Source organism: Poromitra crassiceps, assembly GCF_964638095.1.
Source record: "Poromitra crassiceps genome assembly, chromosome: 9".
NCBI lineage: Eukaryota > Metazoa > Chordata > Actinopteri > Beryciformes > Melamphaidae > Poromitra > Poromitra crassiceps.
Genome location: NC_139630.1, coordinates 36,485,372 through 36,497,569, shown reverse-complemented (window position 1 = coordinate 36,497,569; position 12,198 = coordinate 36,485,372). Strand labels below are relative to the sequence as shown.

Sequence of the window (12,198 nt, the reverse complement as noted above, 5' to 3'; positions counted from 1 at the left end):
CCCAACATCTTTTTTCCCGTCACCACATCAAATTCTAATTCCCAACAACAGTCTTTTCTTTTTTCAACACCCCACTTAATTTCCGTTCCACCACCACCATCTACATCATTGACATTTTCCCCCTTTCCTTTTACACTCATTTTCACCCACATTTCAATTCAACACAAGCCCGTCCCCTTCACATTATTTTCCTTCTTTTTTTACACACATTTCAATTTAACAGTAACCCCCAACATTTACATTTCTTTTCTCTTTTCCCATTCATTTAAACCACCACCATTTCCATCCCCCCTTTCAAAGCTTCTATCCCACCTGAAGCACAGTCAACACACGCACTGCAGTATCTCCGCACATCCTCCTTGTGTTTTCCCCAGTAGAACAGTTTACGGATGCGGCTGAGTGTCTCTTCAGGCCCAAAATGACTGGAACCAGGGCCCTTGTGCGCCCCCCTCAGTGCCAATTCTCGCAGGCAACTGGGCACAACCCACTGGAACCCCTTTCTCTCCAAAATTGTTACACACACCCAGGTCCGAAAACATGTTCCACAGTCCCCTCGTGGCACCGGAACATAGGTGAATCTCCTCCACAGGGGGCCGGCGTCCGGCCGCCACCCACGCGAGCACGGACCGATATCCGCGTCCTCCGCCTGCCTGCGTTTCCACTCACCCACTTTGACATCCCAGATGTCCATGTCGTTGTCCGTCAGGCCCACATCTGCACAGTCCTCCTCTTTCTCCTTCACTCGCTCGTCCTCCCGTCCTCCTCCCCCAGGGGGCGGCGTGTTGAGGGCAGCAGGGCGAACACCACCGGCATCCATCTCCACCTCGGCTTCCTGCACAGCAACCGTGGGGGGTGTGGAGCGGCTATGCTGGGCCAGCTCCTCCGGCATTAACCCCTCTCCCTCACCTGGCTGGTATGCAGAGCAGCTAGCCTGGGCCGGCTCAAGCGTCACTCTCCTGACCTGAATAACCGGCTCTGCACTGCTCCGCTGCTCCGCTGCCTGTCGCTCAGGCTGCTCCACTGCTCCGCTGCTCCGCTGTTCCTCTGCCTGTTGCTCTGGCTGCTCCCCCGGCTGTGTGTCTCCTCCATTCCCCAAAGTCTCAGTGCACTCTCTGGCTAAGTGTTCAGGCGAACGGCACGTCCAACAGAGTCTCACCTGCCAGCCGCCGGCACGTCTCTCTTCTCCCGCTGTCCTCCGGTCTCCGACAGCCTCTTGACACTCCCTGGCTAGGTGTCCCAACGCACCGCATGACCAACAGACACCCGGCCGTCCCCAGTGCCGTTGCTCCGCGTACCTGGTCTGTCCCCCGGGACCGCTGCGACACCACCTCGCTAGATGCCCAGGTTCCCTGCATGTCCAACACAGTCTCTTTTGTGGCTCCTCCGGCCGTTCTTCCCGCTGCGTTACTTCTGTGCTCAACTCGTCCACACGTTGCATCACCTCCCGCAGCATTCGCCACAGCTCCACTGCCCAGGCAGGAGTCGCTTCCAACAGCCGTCTGACTTCTTTCAACAAACGGGCTTCCATGCCCGCCAGCACCGAGCTGATCCCCGTCGTCAGCTCCTCTTTCCTCCCGTTCAGCGACGGCCATTCTCCGTCGCGCACCATCGCACGTGGTGCTCTTAGCAGTTAGCACCCCTGGTAGCTAACCTACTACCGCTAGGTCGCTCAAGCCCAAAAGCCGTCTCACGCACAGTCTCTTTTGCCGTTCCTTCTCACCCTCTCCCCTCTCGGCCGACGCAGAGGCGATACCACTTTACTTCTTGACACCAGTGTAACGAATCAGGTATTTGTCCAGGAACCAGGAGACTTGTAGTTGGTACAGGCTTTTATTCTTTTTTTTTTTTTTTTTTTTTTTTTTTTTTTTATCCCATTTTTATCCCCCGTTTAGTGCTCATTTGAATTACTCAATCCTGGTTGCTACTCCATCCTCTGCCGATCTGGGGAGAGCCGAGACTGATTCCATGCATCCTCCGAGACATGGGCAGTCAAGTCAGCCGCTTCTTTTCACCTGCCCGAGGAAGCTTCACCGGTAGGACATAGCACGTGGGAGGTTCACGCTATTCCAACCAGTTCCCCTCCCTCTGAACAGGCGCCCTTAACGATCAGAGGAGGAACCATATAAGCAACCAGGATGTTGCATGTTTTTGTGAAGGGGGTTCCTATATGAAGGAGACCCCCGGGAGGCACGGGGAGAACATGCAAACTCCACACAGAAAGGCCATTTTGCCGACCCCCACCCGGGTGGTGGGCACTCGAGGACATGCGGACGGGCACGCATTCCTTCAGTGTTCACATCGGCCCAGGTGGGAATCGAACCCACGACCTTCGAGCTGTGAGGCGATAGTGCTTACCACTGCACCACCGTACCTCCTCAGGCTTTTATTCTTGGCTTCACACACAGCTCCTAGCGGTAGCTTCGCTGCTAGCTATACACTCAACCAGCCAGCTCTCTCACATAGCTTGACTGACTTCACCACGAGACAGGAAGTGCACTAACAGCGTCTGGTATGCTGCCTTCACGTAACGTCGTAATCCCCACAGACATGTCAAACCCTGAGTCGCTACAATATATTAATTTTTGTGCTCTCAAGTAGCCTAGATACGTTGTTTGACCCCGCTGATCGATTGCAGCTGAATAGTGAGTGTGGAAATATCACTAAACCGACATAAAAAGGTTACATAAACGTCTCCAAAGCGCACGGTGCCGTGTGCGCAAGGGAGCTGAGACTGACGTTGAGTTGGAATTGAAATGGTCATAGCCTACATGCTGGAATAGCCTACTACATCTAAGCAATTTAATATGGGATCACCTGCACACAGGCGATCCCATATTAAGATGATTCATATCTAGGCTACTCCTGCATTTTGCAGCTGCAACTGTGTTGCTTTTGGCCTGTATGATGTGATTGAACTTCATATTTCCAGCATCATTATATGAAATATGGAGATATGCGACTCTGCTGACAATATGTGACCACAAAATAGGCTATTTTTTATAAATGAAATCTATGCCCGCACGTACCGTGTCGATTCAGTTCAGAAGGCTTTTTTAATTTTATTATCATTCTTTTTTTTATTGATAGCCTATAGGAATTATTCAATCAGTGCGACTAAACACATCATGACATCATTATTATTCGTTGAGCCTAAATGGTCTATACATATGGATTTTGGACTGAGACATTACACATTGCTTCCACTCGCAGTTTATTGAGAGGGTGAATTCAGCTGCTGTAGGATACGTGGAGGCAGAAACCGCTCTTCAAATAAATGACTGATGTGAATAAAAGTGGTAACTTTAGACAGTCATTCGGGAACAGACTAATAATATCCAATGCGGATTTTGATTCTGACATAGTAGTAGATGGCTTTGATGAATGAGGAAATAGGCGTGTCTGGCGCTGTAAAAGCTACGGTTCTGAGCTGGAGCGGTCCATATTGCATTGTGATTGGCTAGTTGTTAAAAACCACGCCTCTTTTGCGAGCACAAGCTCATGTGCACGGGCATTTTCATGTGCACGCGCTCTCAACTTGATTAGAAAAACCTGGTTCCACTAAACCAGTGGCAAACGAGGTTCGTAGTACAAGTTAACTACAATCAAACTTTAATTGTATGTTTAATAAGGAATATGCTATTTGCACCTGTATGTCAAATACGCCGAATTTAAAACGCTGAGTTTAATTGTATGTTTAATAAGGAATATGCTATTTGCACCTGTATGTCAAATACGCCGAATTTAAAATGTTTAAGCACGTCTAAAGTATGCACATGACATGTGCACCTATGTGCAGTGAATATGCCACTGTCTCTGACTTGTCTTATCACTATACTGCCTTATTGCTTGTTGTGTCTCTTGTTGTTTTTTTGCACTCATATGCCCTGCTATATTTGTACTATGTTGTAAACGGAGTCCACAGCACAAGAATTTCACACGTGATACTTGTACCATGGAGTGACAATAAAAATCTTGAATCTTGAATCTTGAATCTTGAACAAATCAATTAGCTTATAGGCTAGAAATTCTATAATTATACAATACATCCGTTTCACATTTTTAAGTAACAATGTCTACTTGTGTTGTCCCTGACATATAAACAGCAAATCACAGGTGCAAGCAAAACACTAATGAGGGTTTCCAAATTCCAATCATGGAAGTTTGAAACCCTCATTAGTGTTTTGCTTGCACTCATGTTTATCCTGCCTTTTCGACACAAAATGGCCCCCGTGAGAAGGGTCTATTGGGGGCTGAGTCTCGCATCAAGGCTACAAGAAAAATAGACAGGAACTGTCCTCAGTGTGGTTAGCTACCGTTTCACTACAATAGAGACACTGCGTAATGCGTCATCATTCAGAAGCCACGCCCAAGATGGGGGAAAACGTGTTGCACAAAAAGATCGTATATACGGAAGATGAACACTCCAACTTACTTCCTTGACAGCTAGATCCACATTTTTCTTCTCGCCAATTCTCAATGGCTTCCTTGTTTTGCTCAGGAGTACAAAAAAACTTTAACTGGCGATTTTTTACATTTGTTGTCTGTGCAGCCCACCACACAACAGCTTTTAGCTATGTTTAATTCAAGGAAAATGACGCTGGTGTGTGGAAATTAACAGAGCTTTTCCCACGTGATGGGCGTGGCCTATTTCATGCAGTGTCTCTATAGTTGATACTAGCACTGAATTCAGCTAAAAAAGCAAAATTTGACTTACCCTCTCGTTTTTCTCTGACATGCATGTGTGATACTTGCGCATCTGTCGATTTCTGGAAAGGGTTGATCTAATTAATTACTAATTAAAATTACTTAATTACATCAGTTTTTAGTCAATTACAGGTAAATAATTAATTTATCCAATATCTCTTTGTTGGTTCTTCACCAACATCAAACATGGCCAATAGCCTAATATATGGCATATGAACTGATAATTACTGCTTGTTACACACTGTTATACAAAATTTATTTAACACTATACTGTGTTGTGGACTCCAGCCTGAAAGAGATCTTCTGCACACTAAACAGTGCATACTAAAATTATTGTAGTGTACCTGGCTGTCACCCTCTTACCTCAAATAATGCATTTAGAGACTGTCTGTATCCCAGTTTCTCCAGACTGCAGTATATCAGAAGAACAAACAGGCATCTTGCTACTTTTGGTAATATCATCACTGAAGACTGGAGACAAAACACAATTAGCACACAGTACTCTACAACTAAATCACTCAAAAACTATGGAAAAGTATCCCTTTTGCTTGGATCCTATATGGTTTGGAGACTGTTATAACCCTGCGATATGGACTGTATTGTTTGTCATCTGTTAACATCAATCTTTTCCTCCTCAGTGTGAGTGTGTTCAGTGTGTTAATGAGAGATGAGGTGCAGGTGGTGTTCAGTCTGATTGGCCTGGTCAGGTGATGCGGCTGCTGCTGGCTGATTGGCTGGTGGACATGATTTAAGACGGCTGATCCCATCCTTCTGCCCCTTGCTCTCCTCATTCCCAACGATGATGGCTGCTCTGCTGACGCTTTGCTGTGTGCTGTCTGGTAGTAACTGTGTAGGCCTACTTTAGTACTTCTGTGGAACTTTATTAAGATGTGTACGGTAGTTATCTTGGTAGACCTGTGCAGTTTAAACTGTAAATAGCTACGTTCCAGATCTACACTTTTGTACACTGTAAATAACTTTTACCCAAGTAGCAGAAAGTAGGAGGGAGAAGCCCTTTGGTTTTTTTGTAACATATTTTCTCATGTTTCTTTAGGTAGGAGCTTAGGTAAGAGCTGTGTCTTTTGTGTAATCAGCCCTTTTCATTTGTTAGGTAAGTTTTTAAGGTTGGGGATTAGTTTGTTTTGTTTGTTGTGTTGGGGCCATGATCTGCTCTGAAAATAAACCTGTTGTGAACTTTTGACCGTGGTTTGGCTGATCATCCTTGGGAGTGGGAAGAGTGGGGGCACCTTTTGTGTTGTGGTCCGATTCCCCTAGGCCGGGTCGTAACAGAGACATGCTTGAAGATGACAGAGCTAGGTGCTTGAAACTACGAAGTGTGGTGACAGTTCCAATTAACAGTTGCAGCAGATTCCTTTGCAATGCCAGCCTGGGAACCTGACGGAAGTCCCAGCTAGCTGGTGTTTCATCTGCTGTGGCAGCAGTGCAATGTGATTTATAGTCAGGCATTTCCAGGCTATTGGAATGCTACCAGGAAGGAGACAACGTTCCCACAGGTTGGTATTTAAATTCATGGTTATCAGTCAGGTTTACAGCAGCCGGAACCAGTGTTGGTTACTTGAAAAATGTAGTGAGCTCCTACCAGCTACTCTACATTAAAATATAGCTTCACTACATTGAAGCTATCCCCAGAGAAATGTAATTAAGTTACCACCGCGCTACTGAGGAATGTAGTTAAGCTAGTAGCTTCGCTACTTGTAGCTAGCTACTGCCCAACACTGGCCGGAATGGTATGTACAGTATTATGTGAATCTATGCATCTCTTGTTCAGTATACGGACTACAGTACCTGGGGGTATTAAACATATGCCTTATTTAGCCTGCACCATGGCTCCTGCATTATGGGGTCCGCTCAATGTTCCCAGGGTTCAATGTTCCCCAGATTTATATGGCACCTAATGGGAACATGACAAAGGGTTCAATGTTTCCCAGGCCTAAAATGTGCTCTCCCGGGGTTCAATGTTCCCCAGCTCTATTTAAAATAAAGTTGAAGTCATCCTGGAAACACCAGGAATGTCCTGTAAAATCCTGAAAAGCACCTCCCCTGATAGAATCAAGTTGAAAATATTGCTTTATGCCTACTTAAGGTGACCCAGGCAATGTCAGGTGCATTACTAGTAGGACATAAACAAGCGCGAACCTTTGAGCCACCATTCCCTCCCCCCCTTGCCCCTGTTATGTGACTAGCCTTGTTCCTTCTCCTCCTCCCTCTCTCTCTCTCTCTCTCTCTCCACACTGCAGTGCCTGGGGAGGAACTTTTCTCCACAGAATAATCCGAACAGCCCTGCTTACTTGCCCCTCCCCACAAACCCCTAGCCACTAACCCTACCCACCCCCCAATATCCCCATAGTCACTCGCTCTACCCACCCCCTGAATCCCAACTCCCTATCACCTTCCAATCACCCTGGGGACATTGAACCCTGGGAGAGCACATACTCCTTGCATTACATCGCTGGCTTGCTGGGGAAGCTGAGCAGGGCTGACTCTGGTTAGTCCTTGGATGGGAGACCATGGTGCTGGAAGTGGTGTTGAAGGACCTGTAGGAGGTTCTCTTCACTCTGGTCTTATGAATAATCTCCCCATTCCCAATGCCCAAGGGCAGAGACCCGGGACTCTGTCCTGTGAGTGAGCACTGTCCTTCGGATGAGACTTTAAACTGAGGTCCTGACTCTCTGTGATCATTGAAGATCCCATCGGCACTCTTTGCAAGAGTAGGGGTGTAACCCTGGTGCCCTGGATACATTTCGAAACAGGCCTTCCTTCCATAAGAAAGGCCTTATAGTCTCTTAAAACTGATGCATTGGCTCCTGCAATTTTCAAATGCTTCCGCCTACCCGTCTGTACTTCGTAGAGGAGGAAGTTGGCCGAAATGGAAACTCAGGAAAAATAATGAGCGATGATGGGGGGGTGTCCCGGATGTCCTGCCTTTAGCCGGGACATCCAGTCGTATTTCTCCAATCACCTGCATCGGTTCGAACTTCCTCCGGTCTTAAGCGTTCCCCCCTCCCCCTCCCCCAACTTCCTTTGCCCAGGCTCTGTACGCGTGATTTTGTTTTTCCCCCTGTGGGCGTGAAGTACAGACTGTCTCTGGTACATTTGAAGAATGTGGAAGAGACAGTCTGGCTTGAGAGACGAAAGGTCTCCATCATGTATAAGGAAGGCCTTCCTTCCATCATGACCACCTAATTATCCCTCGTTATCTAATTGGCACATTCAATCCTCAACTCTTCACCATGTGGTGAGGTTCTGGTGCAAATTGGCTGCCGTGCATCACCCAGGTGGTCGGTAGTGGATGAGTTGAGTCCCCCCATATCTGAAGCACATTAGGCTACTTAGAAAAGTGTCATACATATTCAAACAATCATAATTTTGTATACGTAACGGTTGGCATTTTTACATGCTTCAAGGCCATACCAACGCCTATCACTAGATTAGAAAACATAGCCTCTAGTCTAGAGTATAGCTATACACTGTAAAATGTAAAATTACAGGCCACTCATTTTAATTGACTGTCTTTATGCATTTGCATATACTGAATGTATAAGAACATCTTCCAGATATTGGGTTTCACAATCCACTTGTTTCAAAGCTTAAAAAATCATGTTCTAACTTGTCTGCTTCCCTTTATCTGCATCTCCTTTGTGATTGGTCTAGAATCTCTGGATTCATGTTCCCTTTGTTCTAATGACAGGCCCTTAGGCCCTGTTTACACGGCAGCAACGCTCCCTGCATAAAACTGCCGTTGCATAGATGGAACCCCCAAGGCACAAGAAAGAGAGGCCAGCCCAAGAACCCCTGGTGCAGGGACCTCGAGACTCGCATCAAGCACAGCGGGCTGACATGGAAACAGCTGGAAAGGAAAGTACAGGACAGAAAACTCTGGCAAACTGTTGTCAATGGCCTATGCTCCATGAAAAAGGAGTGATAAGCATAAGTAAGTCAGTTGTTCTAATGGAAGAGAGTTGCCAACAGATACTGACTGAAATGTCTGTGATCATAGAAGTAATTTCATGCAATTTACATGAAATTGATCCAAACACGGGGAAATTGTGCGGAATAGTAAAACACGGTAAAAACGACAAATTTGAAGCTGTACAGTAACTCCAGGATGAATGCTTCTCATCAGGTAATTAATGATTCTATGCAGAAATGGCTGGAGGTTCAAAAGTCTAATTTTTTTTATTTTTTTTTGCTTTCGGGCTGATTTTTATTCGATGACGAATCCTTTTTAATGGACTTTTAATCGGGATTTTGTTAAATCTGACACTGCACAAAAAATTATGCATCAAAATCAATGTTGCTCCCAATCTTTGACATATCCCAGGTTCTGATAACCCTCCCACGAACACACACACACACACACAATTTGCATTATTATATTGGAAAATAATTGATTTTTTGTGTTTTTTACACTATAAAACCCAGTGGCATTATATAACCAAACTGGCATTAAAGGGTTAAAATTCGGAAAATTATTAAAAACTTATGAGGACTGAAGTTGTTTCTAGCAGAAAAAAAAAAAAATATTAGAGGAAAAAAATTCTCACACATATCCTTGGGCAAAAATGTCCAAATAGCAAGAAGTGTATGATGAATTGGCTCAATGCACCGAATTGCTATCTCTTGAATCTGTTATTTTCTCTATTATATTTATTTTAACAACCCATACCTTGCTTGTCATTATTACTGTATCAATTGTATGTTTACTTTTATCTGGTAATTTATTTTCTTTTTATGTCTTTGTAAAGCACTTTATAACCTGTCTTTGAAAAGTGCTATATAAATAAAGCTTACTTACTTATTTACTTTCATCAAACTCAGTAAATTAAAAACAAGCCTGTTTTTGTTAGTTCCTGAAAAGTTGACATTTTGCAGATACACAGTTTTTACACAACACTGACTATACGATCAATATAATTATATTAGATCAAATTCATATACAAATGTAGATAGTATTTTACCCGTCTTTGGCTTCTGGCTTCCAGAAAGTATCTGTTGTCAGGGTGGCAGAATCATGGCAGAGATAGAAACTAATAATCAGCCATGGCAAATTACGACATTATTTATTTGACTTCCTTGAGTGCACTTTCTGCGTCAGACACCTGTTTGACAACTTAAGATACTTCCTTGTCATACTGTGACAGCCGGGGCCTAGACAAATTCCTTAGCCATTTCAGAGTCAAATGTTTTTAGTAGGATCCAGGAATGGCATTTGAGATAATGTAGTACTCTAGTGTCTATATTTCCACAAATTTTTTATTTATTTTTTATTTTATTTAACCTTTATTTAACCAGATAAAGACATTTGAGATACAAGATCTCTTTTGCGAATGTGATCTGGCCAAGAAGGCAGCAGTTGCAAGTCTAGTTACAGTAAACATAATTACAGTACACATAAAGAAAACATAAAAACAGGACTTAAGAGCAGAAGCAGTTCAAAAAGCAAGGACAACCAAATACATCATAAATATCACATCCAAGGGTAATAAATAACACAGGATCAAGAACGTAAAAACATATGACCTAAAAACAAATGAACAGGCCGAAAAAGGCAAAGTAAAAACTACCGTAGACATTTCAATCAGGAGAGGCCAGTTGGTAGGATTAGACAAACTTTATTTAGCAATCGGCGTGCATGGCAAATGCTTTGGCGCTTGACTCCATTGGCCAGTGGCGCTGCTCTTGAGGCAGAGGAGGGCGCCTGCATGACTCCATTGGCCAGTGGCGCTGCTCTTGAGGCAGAGGAGGGCGCCTGCATGGGCTAGGAGATCCCCCCCCCGTGGGGGATCAGGAGTCAAGACTCGTTGGTGGTGGACTGGGGAGGTGGGTGGGGCAAAACAACGCTTCGGAGGCCGGCTTCAAGGGAGATGGACTGCCGTGGGCTGCTGCTGCAATGATCGGCCAGAGAGAGAGAGGTGACGTAGAAACCTTGCTATATATATGAGGATTAACTGACGTCATGTTTGACGTCATAGCAGACGTCATACTAGGATTTTTGACTGACCACGTTGAGATCGGATTACGCGTGAGTGGCCTTCTGCTTGAACTATGGTCTGGAGACCTCACTTCAATCAGGAGAGGCCAGTTGGTAGGATTAGACAAACTTTATTTAGCAATCGGCGTGCATGGCAAATGCTTTGGCGCTTGACTCCATTGGCCAGTGGCGCTGCTCTTGAGGCAGAGGAGGGCGCCTGCATGGGCTAGGAGATCCCCCAAAAGGAAGATCTGATTACCGGAGGTTAATTGAGATCTGCAGGCGCCAGTAGTTGATTGCACTATTCCGGCCTTCGACCTTTTTAGCGGCTTACAGCTATTTGCGGCTGGCGCTCCCAACTCGGTCGGGCACCTTGCGATAGCGCTTCCCAGCTTGGCCTACCTGGCCGCCTTGGCGCTTCGCGATCGAACTTTCCGGCCTTCGACCTTTTTAGCGACTTACAGCTATTTGCGGCTGGCGCTCCCAACTTGGTCGGGCCTTCGATCTTGCTTTTCCTGCCTTCGACCTTTTTAGCGACTTACAGCTATTTGCGGCTGGCGCTCCCAACTCGGTCGGGCACCTCGTGATAGCGCTTCCCAGCTTAGCCTACCTGGCCGCCTTGGCGCTTCACGATTGTACTTTTCCTGCCTTCGACCTTTTTAGCGACTTACAGCTATTTGCGGCTGGCGCTCCCAACTCGGTCGGGCACGTGATAGCGCTTCCCAGCTTAGCCTACCTGGCCGCCTTGGCGCTTCACGATTGTACTTTTCCTGCCTTTGACCTTTTTTAGCGACTTACAGCTATTTGCGGCTGGCGCTCCCAACTCGGTCGGGCACCTCGCGATAGCGCTTCCCAGCTTAGCCTACCTGGCCGCCTTGGCGCTTCGCGATTGTACTTTTCCGGCCTTCGACCTTTTAGCGGCTAACGGCTATTTGCGGCCGGCGCTCCTCACTCGGTCGGGCCTTCGATCTTGGTACATTAGCGTTTAGCTTGGCGCTTCCCGGCTTGGCCTACTTGGCTGCCTTGGCGCGACTACCCTGACTTTTTGCTCTCTCTTTCTCTTTTCCCCCCAAAAATGAGCCGGGGAGTTTACTGCGCCTTGCTGGCGCCGTGCTTTCGGGGAGCCACCACCAACGAGACATTTTCTTCATCGGCACGGAAGTCCGGGACATTGTTTGTTGCCATGCTCACCGATTTAAGGGAGGAGGGTTCTTTGGGCCGCCAGTATGGCCGCCTGCTCCGGGCGGATGTAGCTGGAGAATGCCGATGACGACCAGCGGCCCATTTGCTGGAGGGAGGCGGAGGACACTCCTTGCTCGGCGGCCGAGGTGGCCGCTCCGATCCTGAAGGAGTGGCTGGAGTAGTTCTTTGTCGGGAGGTTGCATTGCTGGAGCGTTTGCTTGAGGTGCAGGGTGAGCCAGGATCTTGTCATGTGGTGACAAGGTGCGATGAGGAACAGGGGGGCCGAGGGGCCGGTCCGAGGCCTGAGCCTGACGTAGTGA

At 46.4% G+C, this 12,198-nt stretch overlaps 1 protein-coding gene across 2 annotated transcripts in view; it reads right to left on the bottom strand.

Moving 5' to 3' along the window:
* LOC310782660 (uncharacterized protein) overlaps positions 1 to 9,780 on the bottom strand; it is a 38,249-nt gene extending 28,469 nt beyond the window's left edge. For both annotated transcript variants that reach the window (XM_083643371.1, XM_083643372.1), the window contains exons 1-3: positions 9,684 to 9,780; positions 5,068 to 5,175; positions 4,715 to 4,766 (exon numbers count right to left, since the gene is read on the bottom strand). In XM_083643371.1, the coding sequence (XP_083499497.1) occupies positions 4,715 to 4,766; positions 5,068 to 5,166 (151 nt within the window). In that variant the 5' untranslated portion in view covers positions 5,167 to 5,175; positions 9,684 to 9,780. The remainder of the gene's footprint in view (positions 1 to 4,714; positions 4,767 to 5,067; positions 5,176 to 9,683) is intronic.
* Positions 9,781 to 12,198: the final 2,418 nt, after the last annotated feature.